At 43.5% G+C, this 12,671-nt stretch overlaps 1 protein-coding gene across 1 annotated transcript in view; it reads right to left on the minus strand.

The window, feature by feature from the left end:
* BMX (BMX non-receptor tyrosine kinase) overlaps positions 1–12,671 on the minus strand; it is a 41,694-nt gene that overhangs the window by 12,660 nt on the left and 16,363 nt on the right. Inside the window, exons 8-14 of the mRNA XM_025210852.1 lie at positions 11,519–11,581; positions 10,061–10,120; positions 9,364–9,418; positions 7,916–7,995; positions 4,855–4,982; positions 1,783–1,857; positions 1–29 (exon numbers count right to left, since the gene is read on the minus strand). The exon at positions 1–29 is cut by the window's left edge and continues 170 nt beyond it. Coding sequence (XP_025066637.1) covers positions 1–29; positions 1,783–1,857; positions 4,855–4,982; positions 7,916–7,995; positions 9,364–9,418; positions 10,061–10,120; positions 11,519–11,581 — 490 coding nt within the window. The remainder of the gene's footprint in view (positions 30–1,782; positions 1,858–4,854; positions 4,983–7,915; positions 7,996–9,363; positions 9,419–10,060; positions 10,121–11,518; positions 11,582–12,671) is intronic.

Consider the following 12,671-nt stretch of genomic DNA (forward strand, 5'->3'; position numbering starts at 1 on the left):
GATTTCCTCACGTTTCAGCTCCCAGATCCCTAGCAGAACAGAAGAAATTCCTTATAGTGATCATACTGACATATGCATAATAATCTTTTCCCCAGTAAAACATCACTATCTACAAGTTTCCACATTTACTGCACAGTAAATTAGTCTACTGCACAGTTACCTACTACCTGTAAATACAATAGTAAACTAACAGTGCAGTAGATACTGCACAGCAACACGTGGGTAGACACTGACCTGGAGCAAATTTGATCCTGGTCAGCCTAGGCAGCAGGGGACTAGAGGTGCCAGGGAGCTCTCTGTCCATGGTCCTGGAACTGCTCAGCTGCTCTCAAGAGCTGGAAGCTGATCAGCACTGGGACTGGGGATCTCTCTGCCTCCCCGTCCTGGCTGCCAGCATGAAGCTGGCACTCCAGAGGGTGGCACTCCCAGAGCAGCTCTGTGTGGTGTGGAGCAGGCTGCTCTGGGGAGTGGGCAGGGGCATGCTAAGCAGGGCAGCTGCCAGCAAGGCCTGTGTCTCCCATCCAGCAGGAGGTTCACCGGCAGCTGCCCCACACCTGGGACAGCTCCCAGCAACCTCCTGTCAGGCAGGCAAGTCCTGGGGCCACGGCCAATCCCACTGGGCACAGGGACAGGAAAGCTCTGTCGGCTGCAGCAGCAGCTGTCTCCTGTCCCCATGCCCATTGGGAGGGAAGTCTTGCTTGGCAGGGGGATTGCTGGCAGCTGTGTGTCCCAATGGACATAGGGCTAGGAGAGTCTGCCTGCTGCAGTGGCAGCTCTGTCTCAGTCCTATGTACATCAGGTCCCTTCCCAATATGCACGGGGCCAGGAGACAGTTGCTGCTGCAGCCAGCAGAGCTTTCTTGGCCCCATGTTCACTGGGATTGTCCCTGTGCCCCTTGTCAGCTCCCAGGCTAGCACTGGGGGCAGCCTGGATCTCCTCCTGGTTGCTGCAGGGGGGAAGAGCAGGGTGGGAGCAAATTGCCAAGAGGGAGCACATATAGACATGCTCCCAGGAAGGCTTTGTGTGCAATATTTTACAGTAAGCTTACTGCAAATTAATAATAGAACATGTAGTAAGCAATAAAGTAAGATGTTCGTGGGTTGGACTTTGAGCTACAAATGGACAGTGTGTCTGTAAAATACCACCAAAAGGACATTTGCTGCCACATCTGAGTTAGGATTTACAACAAAGATTCGCTAATCTCTAGCACATTGACTTTATGTTAATTTACCAAACTAAACAAAGCTCATGACACTTGAGAAGGATTTTTTTAAATCCAACAATAGCTACTGGAACTATACATTTTTCCATCAATTTTGAAAACAAGTACCATTCTACCACAAAACTTAAAGGAAAATAAGAAGAAAGGGCCATATTATATGGAACCCTTTCATGACTTTGCCAGTACAAGAGAAATGCACTTGATTTGACACAGGTCTGTCAGGAAGAAGAACCATGTCCCACAACACTCCAAAATATACACCAGCCCTTGGATGAGGCTGCATGCTTTGATTAGCTGATACTGCATGACTTCATGAAACAAGTCACTCTGCTACACACAAGGAAGCTAGAGGAGCAATTGATCACCAAGAGACAACCCCTCCAAAAATTTCTTGTGAAGGAGGGAGCTTTGAAATTGCCCCTTACACACACCAAATGGCCACCAAAGAGCATAAGGTCAAGATGTGATGCCATGAGAATCAAAGCTGTTCTATTTTTGCTGAAAAAATTACATTACTGGCAAACTGACAACAATTTTAAAAGGAAAAGTTATCTCCATACCATCACCTAAGGATGCTGTGGATGGAATATTATTCACTTTGGTAGACACTGCATGTCGAAGCCTTGTAACAATACCTACAAGAGAGACAGTCAATATATAACCTTTCTCTTAATTAAATGGAAGGTCAAACCAGCTAACACATGTGCATTAAAAAAATCAGACAGTGAGAGAAGACCAAATTCAGAGTGCCATGTAGAGATACCTAAACTTGAAATAAGCTATCACAAGCAGCAGAAGTATCACATCTGTGTTAGTATGTCACTCAACGTGAGCTAGGAAGCCCTGCAGAGAAGCCAGTTAATTAGTGCATGGAGTAGCATATGTTAGCACATATTTCCAGTACTTAAACTAGCTTGTTCAGAGCTAACTTGCATATCTCAACATGGCACAGCTCTGTGCTTATAACTGTAATGACAGTCAAAGTTATCACAGTATATATACTTAGGGTCAGATTAGCAGACTTATATTTAGAAAAGATACTAATAGTTGAATGGAAGATAAAGTAGGGTAGTTCTGTAAGGGTGCCTGTACACACCATGGGTTTTAATCCTCATTAAATTAAATAGGTTTATAAAATTTAAACTTGTTTATTTTGGAGTGTTGCATCTGTGCTTACACACACTAGGTTTTCAAATTAAGTCGGGTCCCTGGCCAGTGCCACAGGAGAGTGGGACAGTCCAGTGCTGCCTGCCCAGCCCAGGACCTCCATGCCCATGCCCTGCCACACAGCTGTGGAAGCAGTGAGCTGGCAAACCACACAAGAAAAAAAATAATAAGCTATGTCCGAGGACTGTTAGTTTAAAAAAGTGGAAGCAATTTGAAAGCAAAAGCAATTCAAGGAAGTGAACTACCAAAAAGTTGCAGTGCCAGCTGGTGGACAAAGAAGCTCATTACACATCTTTGAGTGCCTTTGTGCTTGCCTGCAACAAATCTATGGATGTAACACTTTAATTCCAGGTAAGCCAAACTGAACTGTCTGAGGAGTTTTAGTTTAATATACCATGAAGACTTTTAAAGCATCGGGAAGTACCACTCGTGAAAACAGACATGCAGTTGCAGTGCATGAATGGGCAAAAATCGTGGCATGTACATGAGCCCTAAGACTGTAATACTATACTAGCATGTCTGTAAATTTTGTAGATCAGGTTCCAAAGAAAGATACCTAAAAAGTAAAAAATCTATTCTTATTACCACTATTTAAACTACTCAGTATTCAAAAAGATTTACTTTAACTCCAAGCTGCACAGCAACCTGAGTCTAATCAGCGTTCTCATGGCATAAAGATAAAGACATCTTCATCTCAATCTGTGGTTGAGATTACACATTACAATTAGATCAAGGTTAAGAGCACTTAAACCTTGAGGGCACTTACATACATGTGGGGAATCTGCTCCAATGCACTGGAAATCCAATGCATTGGCACAGACTTGATTAATCGAATCTGCTTGAGCACATAAATTGACTCACACTGGCAGCCTTCTGTATCACGTGTATCCGCAGTGTAGTGCACATCAGTACTGAGAAAATGGCGGCAGTGCTCTTTGAACTAAAACACATTCCATGTGCTTTAGTTCAAAGTGCACCATCACCATTTTCTCAGAACTGACGTGTGCTGCAACACTGATGCACCTACTTCTGATGCAGCACCGGGAGCTTTTAATTAGCATGCTTGCTAAATAAAAGTGCTTGGCACCATGTCAGGAACACATGTAAACATGCCCTGAATGATCACATGGTAAGGCTCATTAACAAGTGCTAAGAACTCTTGAGCTTTCTTAAAGTTACACCACTTTGGGCAAGGATTATCTTTAAACTGTGCTACCTAGTTTGAGTTAATTCCTTGGTGTTCACTGGTACAGTCCTCCAGTAACCCAGGAGGCACTACTGCTGGGGAGGACTAGCTATCATCCAGGACTCTACTGCCCTCAACTGATAGCTGGGAACATCTTAGTGGGGTGGGATGGATGGGGATGGGGTGAATGAGGAGGGAGGGAGGGAAAGGGTAAATGGGGATAGGGGAGACAGGTAGGAAGCTGCCAGGTTGCTGCCACTTGTGCTCCCCAATCTCCAAATTGCCCCCCTACTCTTCCTACCCCAGATTCTTCTGGGGTTCCTGCAGACCATGCTGTCCTTGTGTTCCCATATCCAGCCCCTGTCAGGCCCTGCAACTGAAGGGGAGGCAAAGGAGAAAGGGTGAGGAGGTGGTGGGGGGGAGCTTCCAGGCAGCTCTGGAGCCCAGGGTCTGAGTGCACAAGGCAGCAAGGGCTGCAGGGAGCCCAGAAGCAAGTAGGGAGGCCCCCCTCCCCACTTCTGTCATGATGATTGTGGTGTCAAAGCAGCGATCCAGAGTTGAAGGGGCCAATTAAGGGGTGGGGAGAGTGATCTTGGTGTTGATGGGGGACATCGGAGTGATTTGGGAGGAGGAGGGGAGAATCCAAGTGGCATGGGGGGCCCTTCCTTCCCCTCCTCCCCAGGGGGGCCCTTCCTCCCCCTCCTCCCCAGCCTATGCTGTGGCTAGAAAGGTGGTGAGCAGAGCAGGCATGGAGCAGACTTGCAACCCCTAGCCATGGCCCTGCTCACCAGCCCTCTAGCTGCAGATCTGAGCAGTGTACATTAGAGAGGGTTTTAGCTCTGAACATGCTACTGGTCACTAGCACTTCTTAACACAGTTAAGAAGGAATTAGAATTAGCAGGTGCTAATTCTAATTCCTTAGAATTAGCACCTGCTAACTCTAACATGTAATCTCACCTTATCTACATGGCCACTACAGTCACCTGATGCACAGATGGTGTATTAAGAGTTCTGCAGAATGTAACTGTGGCAACCCTGATCAAACTATGGACCACATAACAACACTCTGCACTCTATACACATTTGGCAGTGACATTGCAGAGATACATTCCCTTTCCTCAAGAGCATTAAACTAGTTAACTAACCTTAATCTTGACTTATAATTGTTGTTCCAAGTCAGTTGTATGGAAGAAGAAGACCTTATCTACAGCAAAAACAGTATGTATAATTGAAGAAAACACATGCAAGGGCATCATAAAAACAAGGAGAAAATGTTTACCTGCTGAGTTATGCTGATGATAGTGAATAAGCTTTGGAATTGAATTGAAGCAGTAATTTTCAGCCAGATAATATTTGTTTTCAGAATTTGTGTGCACATGATAATGTTTGACTGCTCGCTTTTTATCTCTGAAAAACATTATGAAGCCCTTTATGATAAGCTCTGTACTAAGTCAGTTAAATGAAGTTTAAGCCTTAGGTAGTTCATTAATTGTGAGATTAATAATAAGCCATTTACAATTTTAATTTTTTTTTATTATCCACTGTGATTTATTTACTGCCCCCAGAAAAAGGGAACTCTTTGTTTAATGTGTAATAGCTATGAAGAATAAGTGCTACTTAAATACTTACATACTACAAATCTTCCATATTTCCCTATCAAAAAAGTGGCCATTTTTATTAGGAGATATCAATCCTCTTCATGTTGGCATAAAGAAAACTTCCATTGCCTGGGGAAAAGAAGAAATTCTCCCCACAAAAAAATATAATCTCTAGATGTGTAGCAAAACCCCAAGTTTTTCTTTTTTTATTTATTTTAAAATGCATTCCCTCCCCTTCCCCAACCATTTCTGACTTTTTCGCTCCCTCTCTATTCCCTATAGATAAGGATAAGTAAGCTAGGATGTAGGATAAGTTTTAACATTTTATTTTAGGTAGTAAGCTTTATTTTTCTCTCCCCTCTTTGCAAATAAGTTCCCTGCTATTTTAATATCAATACCCACTGTTTTATAAGTGATAATTATTATGTTTGTACTGCTTTTATATTGTGTGATTACTGTTTTAGGCCTATATATGTAAGTTAGCGTAAATCATGTCAAGTTTATGTCAAGCCTCCATCTTGTGTCCTCTGCCCAGGCATCCTCTGTGTTGCAACTGTATGATTCACGTACCCCTCCCATGTAAATTGGTTCCCGGATGAATGAGAGAGATTGGGAATGATTGAAATGCAATGGTAGCAGGCCTCTACTGAATGGCCTGTAACGACTGGGCCATCACCTCGCATTGATTCATCCAGGTACTATGGACCTCACCTAGGAACAGAGCCAAGAACCCAGCATTTGAAAGACAAAAGACCCTGCAGAATCAGCAACTCTACCATTGTACCCCACCATTACAGATACCCGAAACTGTACATCCCTGCATGGAGCACACATGCTCAGTACGCCAGGGGCTGACCCTTGCCTGGGCATGCCTCCTGTCACTAGGGTCAAACAAGGTCTGCCCCTATAAAAAGGGTCAGTGAAGACAGACCCAGTGGGAACTCCATTTCCATCCGGACCAGGCCAGCTTCACATCACCTATCCACCCCAGAGGCCCTGCCAGTGACCCCCTCTGGAAAACACCGAGCTGAAGGAGACTCAAACTGGCCTTCAAGGATCAACTTCCAGCTTGGGACAGGTAGATATTACCTGCACACCTCCTCATACAATTTGGACTCTCTCTGTCTATGTCTCTCCTCCTGGACTTCAGTGGACTTCAGCCCTTGCACCAAGCCTCTCTAACCCCTGATGCCATTGTGTGTGGGTGTGTGGGTGGGTGGGTGCAAGGGAATCAATAAGACATTGTGTCACCATCTCCCCTGTTCAATAAAACCACTGTCATTTGTAACCCCGAGTTGGGTCATGTTTTACTGAATCCCAGTCCCTTCCTTATCTTAAATTTCAGCCTCGTTCTCTCTCTCTCTCTCAGCTTCAGCCCCCACCTCCACTAGTCTCCTGATCTCCTCCAAATTCTTTCTCCCCTTTTCTGCCACCTCTCAGCCTCTCCTTGCTTTCCTGCTGTCCCTGCCACCTTTCAGCCTCGCGTATCATCTACTGCCTTTTCCCTGTGACTTTATGCTGCCTTTTTCAGCTTTCCCGCTACCCTGCCACCTTTGAGTCTCTCCTGCCACTTTTCCTGTGATTTTCTGCTCTTCCCCTGCTCCCCACGCTCCTACTGCCTTTTCCCTGTGACTTTATGCTGCCTTTTTCAGCTTTCCCGCTACCCTGCCACCTTTGAGTCTCTCCTGCCACTTTTCCTGTGATTTTCTCCTGTCCGTCTCTCTGTTTCCAGGCTTCCCCCGCACCTTCTGTAGTCCTCCCCTCCCCGCCCCCCCCAGCTTCCCAGTGCCTCATGGCTGTCCTGCAGTTTTCTCCAGCAGCTGGAGCCCTTCTCCAGCTCCCAACACCTACTTCCGCTCTCTACAACTTCTCTAGCTGCCCTGGAGCCATCCTTTGGCTCCCCACACCCAGAGCCCCTCTTTAGCATTCCCTTAGTCCCATTTTCCCTCTCCCCACCTACCTTTTCAGCTCCCCCGTAGCTCTGGCTCCAGTCCCAGCCTCTGTGCTGGCATCGCTCCCCTGTTCTGCAGGCTTTGGGCGTTGTTCTTTAATCAATTAAGATCAATTAACCTAAAGTTACCCTGAGTATGGGCTTAAACTGGTGATAGGTGTGCATGAACCTAGACTGGTTCTTTTGAATGTGTGCGTATCTGAGTTGCTAGTGTCAGTGTGTATGCTTAGTAGGGGTGTATGCACCTAGTGAGTGTATGTGTGCTTAATTGATTTTTATGTGTGCATGTGCAATTGTGCACCATGCCCTCCTGTCTAACAGCGCAATATTGAGATCCTGAGCATTGGCCTGACCCCCAAGGGCAACGGTACGGCACATTTCTATTCCTAACCTTGCTTTCCTTTCCTCTACCTCTGCCAGCCTCTGACTCTTTCTCCTTCCCCATTTTTTTTCTCTTTCTAACCAACCCAGCCATTACATTAATCTCTGATAAAACCTATTCTTGAAGACGATGTTCTATGTTCAGCTGGCAATGAAACCAAACTTCTGTAGGCCTTTCCGTGCTCTGCCTCCTGCAAGGAACACTTTTCAGAGCTTAATGTCATACCTCACTACGCTCAGTGCAGGGGGATAGCAAAGCTAAGGCATGCATGAATGATGTTTTGAAGTTGCTAATTCAAGTTGCCCGAAGTTAGTTTAGGTATGATAAATAACTTCAGTATTGGATAACTGCCATAAGGAACACCCATAAAGCAAGCAATAGAAATAATACAAGTCTTCTGAATACTCACTCAAGGGCCATGCTGAATACAGACACTGTGTACTTTCCTGCTTGGCTAGATTTTCGAACCATAAAAGCACCTTCTTTTCCCTAAGAAAGCCAAATGTAATAAGAAACATCAACTGTTGGCAAACATTTTGAAACAGCAGTTTTGCCTTGGTACATTTCCTTCTATAGTTCTTAAACTCGCATCAGTTTTCAACACCCACCATAGAGTTGAGTGACTGAACAGCTAGTACATTTACATCTTTAGGCTATTTTTAATATGAACTACAGTTAAATTCTTTCCCTCCCTGCTACTCTAGTACCTACTCAAGCTGGCATGATCACTTTCTGCTGCTGTGATGGTTTATCAGGATTCTGATTTTCATTTTGAATTTGTTAGGAGTATGATTTGCAGCTGCCTCATTCATGTGCTAGAACTGTGTATGTGCATGTGCATGTGTGTGGATGGAAGTAGATGCTCCTAGGTCCAGGTGCACAATAAAATTGATTTTGCAAGATGAAGAGCAACCTCATGCATGAGTGACTGGTGCCTCCTGAACCTGGGAGGGGCACCCACAGAAGCCGCTGACCCTGTCAGGGGGGGCACCAGCCCTACCAACAGCATCAGTGTCAGCCATCAGGAGGTGCACTGGCCCCGTCATAGGGGGCATGTGCACCCCCATGTACCCCCTACCAGTTGCCTATGACCTCATGTTTCATTTAAAAACCCACGGGTGTTGGGATTGTTTGGCACTTTTCAGTATCAGGCCTTAAGTTGTTAGTCCTCCTGCTGACCTCTAGTTGCCCTTTAAGTGGGACTGTCCCTTTCCTAATTTATAGTTCAGACAGCTGGGAAGGAATGCTGGGCTATGGCTCCAGAAGAGCTGTGCACTACAAAAACCTCAGAGGCAGGTGCCAGTATAATGAGCAGTACGAAAGCAGTGAACTACAAAGGATCTATGCGGATCCATAGTGATGTGTACTACTTGCAGCTGCAAACCTGAGTTCAAAACATTTTTCATATTGGGCTTTCTATGAACAGGAGCCTAGCATTGTGTACAGAAGCCTCCATTTGTATATACAGCGTAAAACCAACTTGAAGTATTAAATGACTGGCAGTCACACCCAGCTTGAAAAAGCCCAGCGTTTGGAATAGCAGTTTGGTTATTCAGATCAGAAGTGAAATCCATTGGCAGACTTCTACATGAAGATTTATAGTTTCTGCATATCATTTGCAGAAATTAAATTAGTGACATAAGATACTTACATATTGGAATGCTAAAATTATCCACAAACTTCTGGAAACCTTATTATTGCTCCATCTTTGTACTAATTTACTATAAGTGTCTGGTGCTCTTACTATACTATGAAGACCATTAGCATCATCTACCTACATGGAGTAGCAAAGCCAACAATAAATACTGAACCATTTCCAGAACAGGTTAAACCCAGTGAATAAAGGATATTTAGTACCTTTTGTCGCAGTAGTTGCTCTGACTGGGCCCGGGAGATATTACCTGCATACCAGCTGCAGCCAGAAATATTGTGCATGTTATTGACATTATGATATGTGAATAATATATGAGCAAAGCAGGCTGATAAAAAAGCCTTACAGGGTGATAATTTTAGAATCTTCTTTTAAAAGCCAAGCTCTCTCATTTGTGGTATATCTACATAGCACAGAGTCACACAGAAATACCTACCATACTTTTTAGCATATAACCCACTCCCTGAATATGACAGCTTATTTTTGGAAGGCCCCAAGAAAGAAAAAAATCTAACCTTGGCATATGTATAGGTATGTGAAGTCTGGGATCTCTGGAGCTTGGGCCATGTGACAGGGCTGGAGGATAGGGTCCATATACTGGGGCTGAGGACTCAGGAGTTGGGGGCTACACGGTAGGGAGTTGGAGGCTGGAGGACATGCACTGGGGCTGGGGGCTGGGAGGAGTAGGTTTGCATGCCTGGGCTGGGAGTTGGGGGCCAGGACTGCATACCAGAGCTGAGGGGTTGGGGGCCACTGTGGTCAGAACAGGTCTGCCATGTGGCTCGCAAGCCCCTGGCACATGATCCCTGCATCCCAAGCCCCCAGCTCTAGTGTGTGGCCTCAGCTAGTCTTTGCCTTAAAAGAACTTACAGACTATATGTAAAAAATCATCTGCATACTCACTCATGCTTATCAATACTGTCTTCTTCTTCTGATGAATCTTTACCAATGCTGAAGTTTTCCCTACCAAGATAAAATGCTATATTGAAATAATGAATGTTGATGCTGCCTTCCTCAATTTAAAAACGATATTATAAATATTTTTACTGAGTTAGAACTATGGTTATGTCTCAGCCCAAAGTGGATTTTTTTTTCATTTGGAAAATTTAAGAATATACTGTATTTAATTTTATTTCAATTTCTATGAGTTCAGTTGAGGCCCCCCCCCCCCCCCCCCCCTTTTCCCTATTATAAACAACTACAACAAAGGGTCGTATGATAAAATAGTCTAATCCAAGGGTTGGCAACATTTTTGGGCACAGTGCCAAAAACACCTGCAAGCTTGACTTGTAAGATGTTGGGATACCAGGGGCAGATGGTGGGGGAGAGCAAGGGGCCTGATCCTTGTTGTGGCAACACAGCCCTGGCCCCTTCCCCGATGTGCAAGTCCAAGCAAAATGGCTTTGTATGCCACACTCTGGCACATGAGCCAGAGGGTTGCTTACCCTAAGTCTAACCTCAGCTAACTTCTAGCCTCCCTAGCCTTTTGTGATTTCTTGTAGTGAGCCAGAGAGTAAAATGTTCTGTCTACTTATCTTGATATACTGGAGGCCTGTGGATTTCAGCTGCATTTTTAAAAGATATTTCATTTGCCTCATTGGAACTTATATGGAAATCCTCCAAAACAACAAAAACTAAGCATCCTCCAAAACACGCCTTTACCACTATGGGTAGAAGAAAACTGCATATGCCAAAACAAGTAAACAAATAGCATCCTAAAATACCCCTTAGAATCTGAAAAGGCAGGGATTTTTAGCTGTTACTGCCTTCTCCAACATTCAGAATTTCATAAAATTACATATTCAAAAACACATTAGGGGACTTATTCAGCTTTGCTTCCTCTTTACATGCTATGGGATTATTTTCATGTCATGAAAGGCCTGTTCCTAGCAAATATGTGGTTAAATTTATGTAAAACATAGGTTTGTACAAATTTAGGATCAAACTACAAAATAGAGGAAAGCAAAGTTTGATCTGAAAAGCTTTACTTAATCAAAAGCACTTGGTTGTCTACAGGACTACTTATATGCATAAATTGTCTTGCATGTCTAAGTTTTAGAATTCTAAAATTGAAGTAAGAATATACAGGGTGAAATTCAGGCCCCACTGAAGTTGACAGAAAAATTGTCATTCATTTCAGTGGGTCCATATTTTTATCTGACTTTTACACATTAAATACATCTGCAAAAAGCATAAGAAGACACATTTTCTTCTGTATTTTTACAGCACTTTATGAAGATAATACAGAAATATATTGAATATGTCATAAACAAATAAAATATTATGGAAATACAGATGAGCCTTTCATAGATTTATAGATTCCTTAAATAGTAGGAGAAGAATAGGTGGAGGTTGATTTACCTAAGTTCATCATCATTGATGGATATGGCTTTCAAAAAAGTACTTGGTACAATGCCTTCCTTCCTGAAAGAGGAAACATTTTATATAATTTAAAATCTGTTATTTTAAAATAGCATATGGGATTAATCAAAGAGTTCTGTTGTAGGGTCATAGAGATTTTAATGTTTAATTTTTAAAATATTTTGGCTTTCCCTATCATGTAGAAGAATGCATAGGCAATGTATGCTGTTTTAGGAAATTACATGTCGATTAATTAAAATGTGTATTATCATTGAAATAATCTTTGCCTTGCTGATTAACTTATTTGTCAGAAGGATTGGGGCACCCAGTTCTGGGGTGGACAAACATCTTAATTGTTAAAATGAAAAGCACCAACACCTAGTTGGCAAACAAACCACAGTTGATCACAAGCTTTAGAAAGCTAATGGTCTGCAAACCAGTTTTATTTAGGCTCAATACGAAGAGCAAGGAGGCAACCTTTATGTACTAGAAACAGTTATGGGTTGTGGGGCTAACTCCCAAGACTTTCAGCATCATAGCCGGTCAGAGAAAAACTACCTGGATTGATGAATATCTCAGTTGAAAAGAGATAGCTAGGATATTGCTATACTTCAGTAACAGTGTGAGAGAGACCCAGCTCAGTATGTGCCTACAATGAAGGAGCAGAAAGACAGAGCTTCTTGGGCACAGACTTCACTGTAGTGACAGACTTGAGGATTTCTGAGCAAGGAAAGGGCCTGATGCTTGTTTCCACTGAGTTCAGGGCAATAGGATTGTGTATGCCTTTTTTCAAAATAAACACGGTAACACCATAAGTAAATGTGACTCTCATTGTTTATATCTCATCACAATAGAAACTCCCATCTAAGGTCTCAAACTCTGATTAAACATTTGGGCCAAAGAGAAAATATTATAAATAATTTTCTTTTGTTGACTTATCCTTTGTTTCAACTCAAAACACTATTTTTGACCTTAGAGTATAATGAGCTACCTGTATCATGTGTGTGCATACACCACTTGGACCAGGGGTGAACAAAATATGGCCCGTGGGCCAGATCCAGCCTGCCAGCTGATTGGATCTGGGCCAGATCCAGCCTGCCAGTTGATTGGATCTGGTCCATGGGGGGGGGGGGGGGGGGACCCACAATGGAAT

Source organism: Alligator sinensis, unplaced genomic scaffold (genome assembly GCF_000455745.1).
Source record: "Alligator sinensis unplaced genomic scaffold, ASM45574v1 scaffold1192_1, whole genome shotgun sequence".
Taxonomy (NCBI): domain Eukaryota; kingdom Metazoa; phylum Chordata; order Crocodylia; family Alligatoridae; genus Alligator; species Alligator sinensis.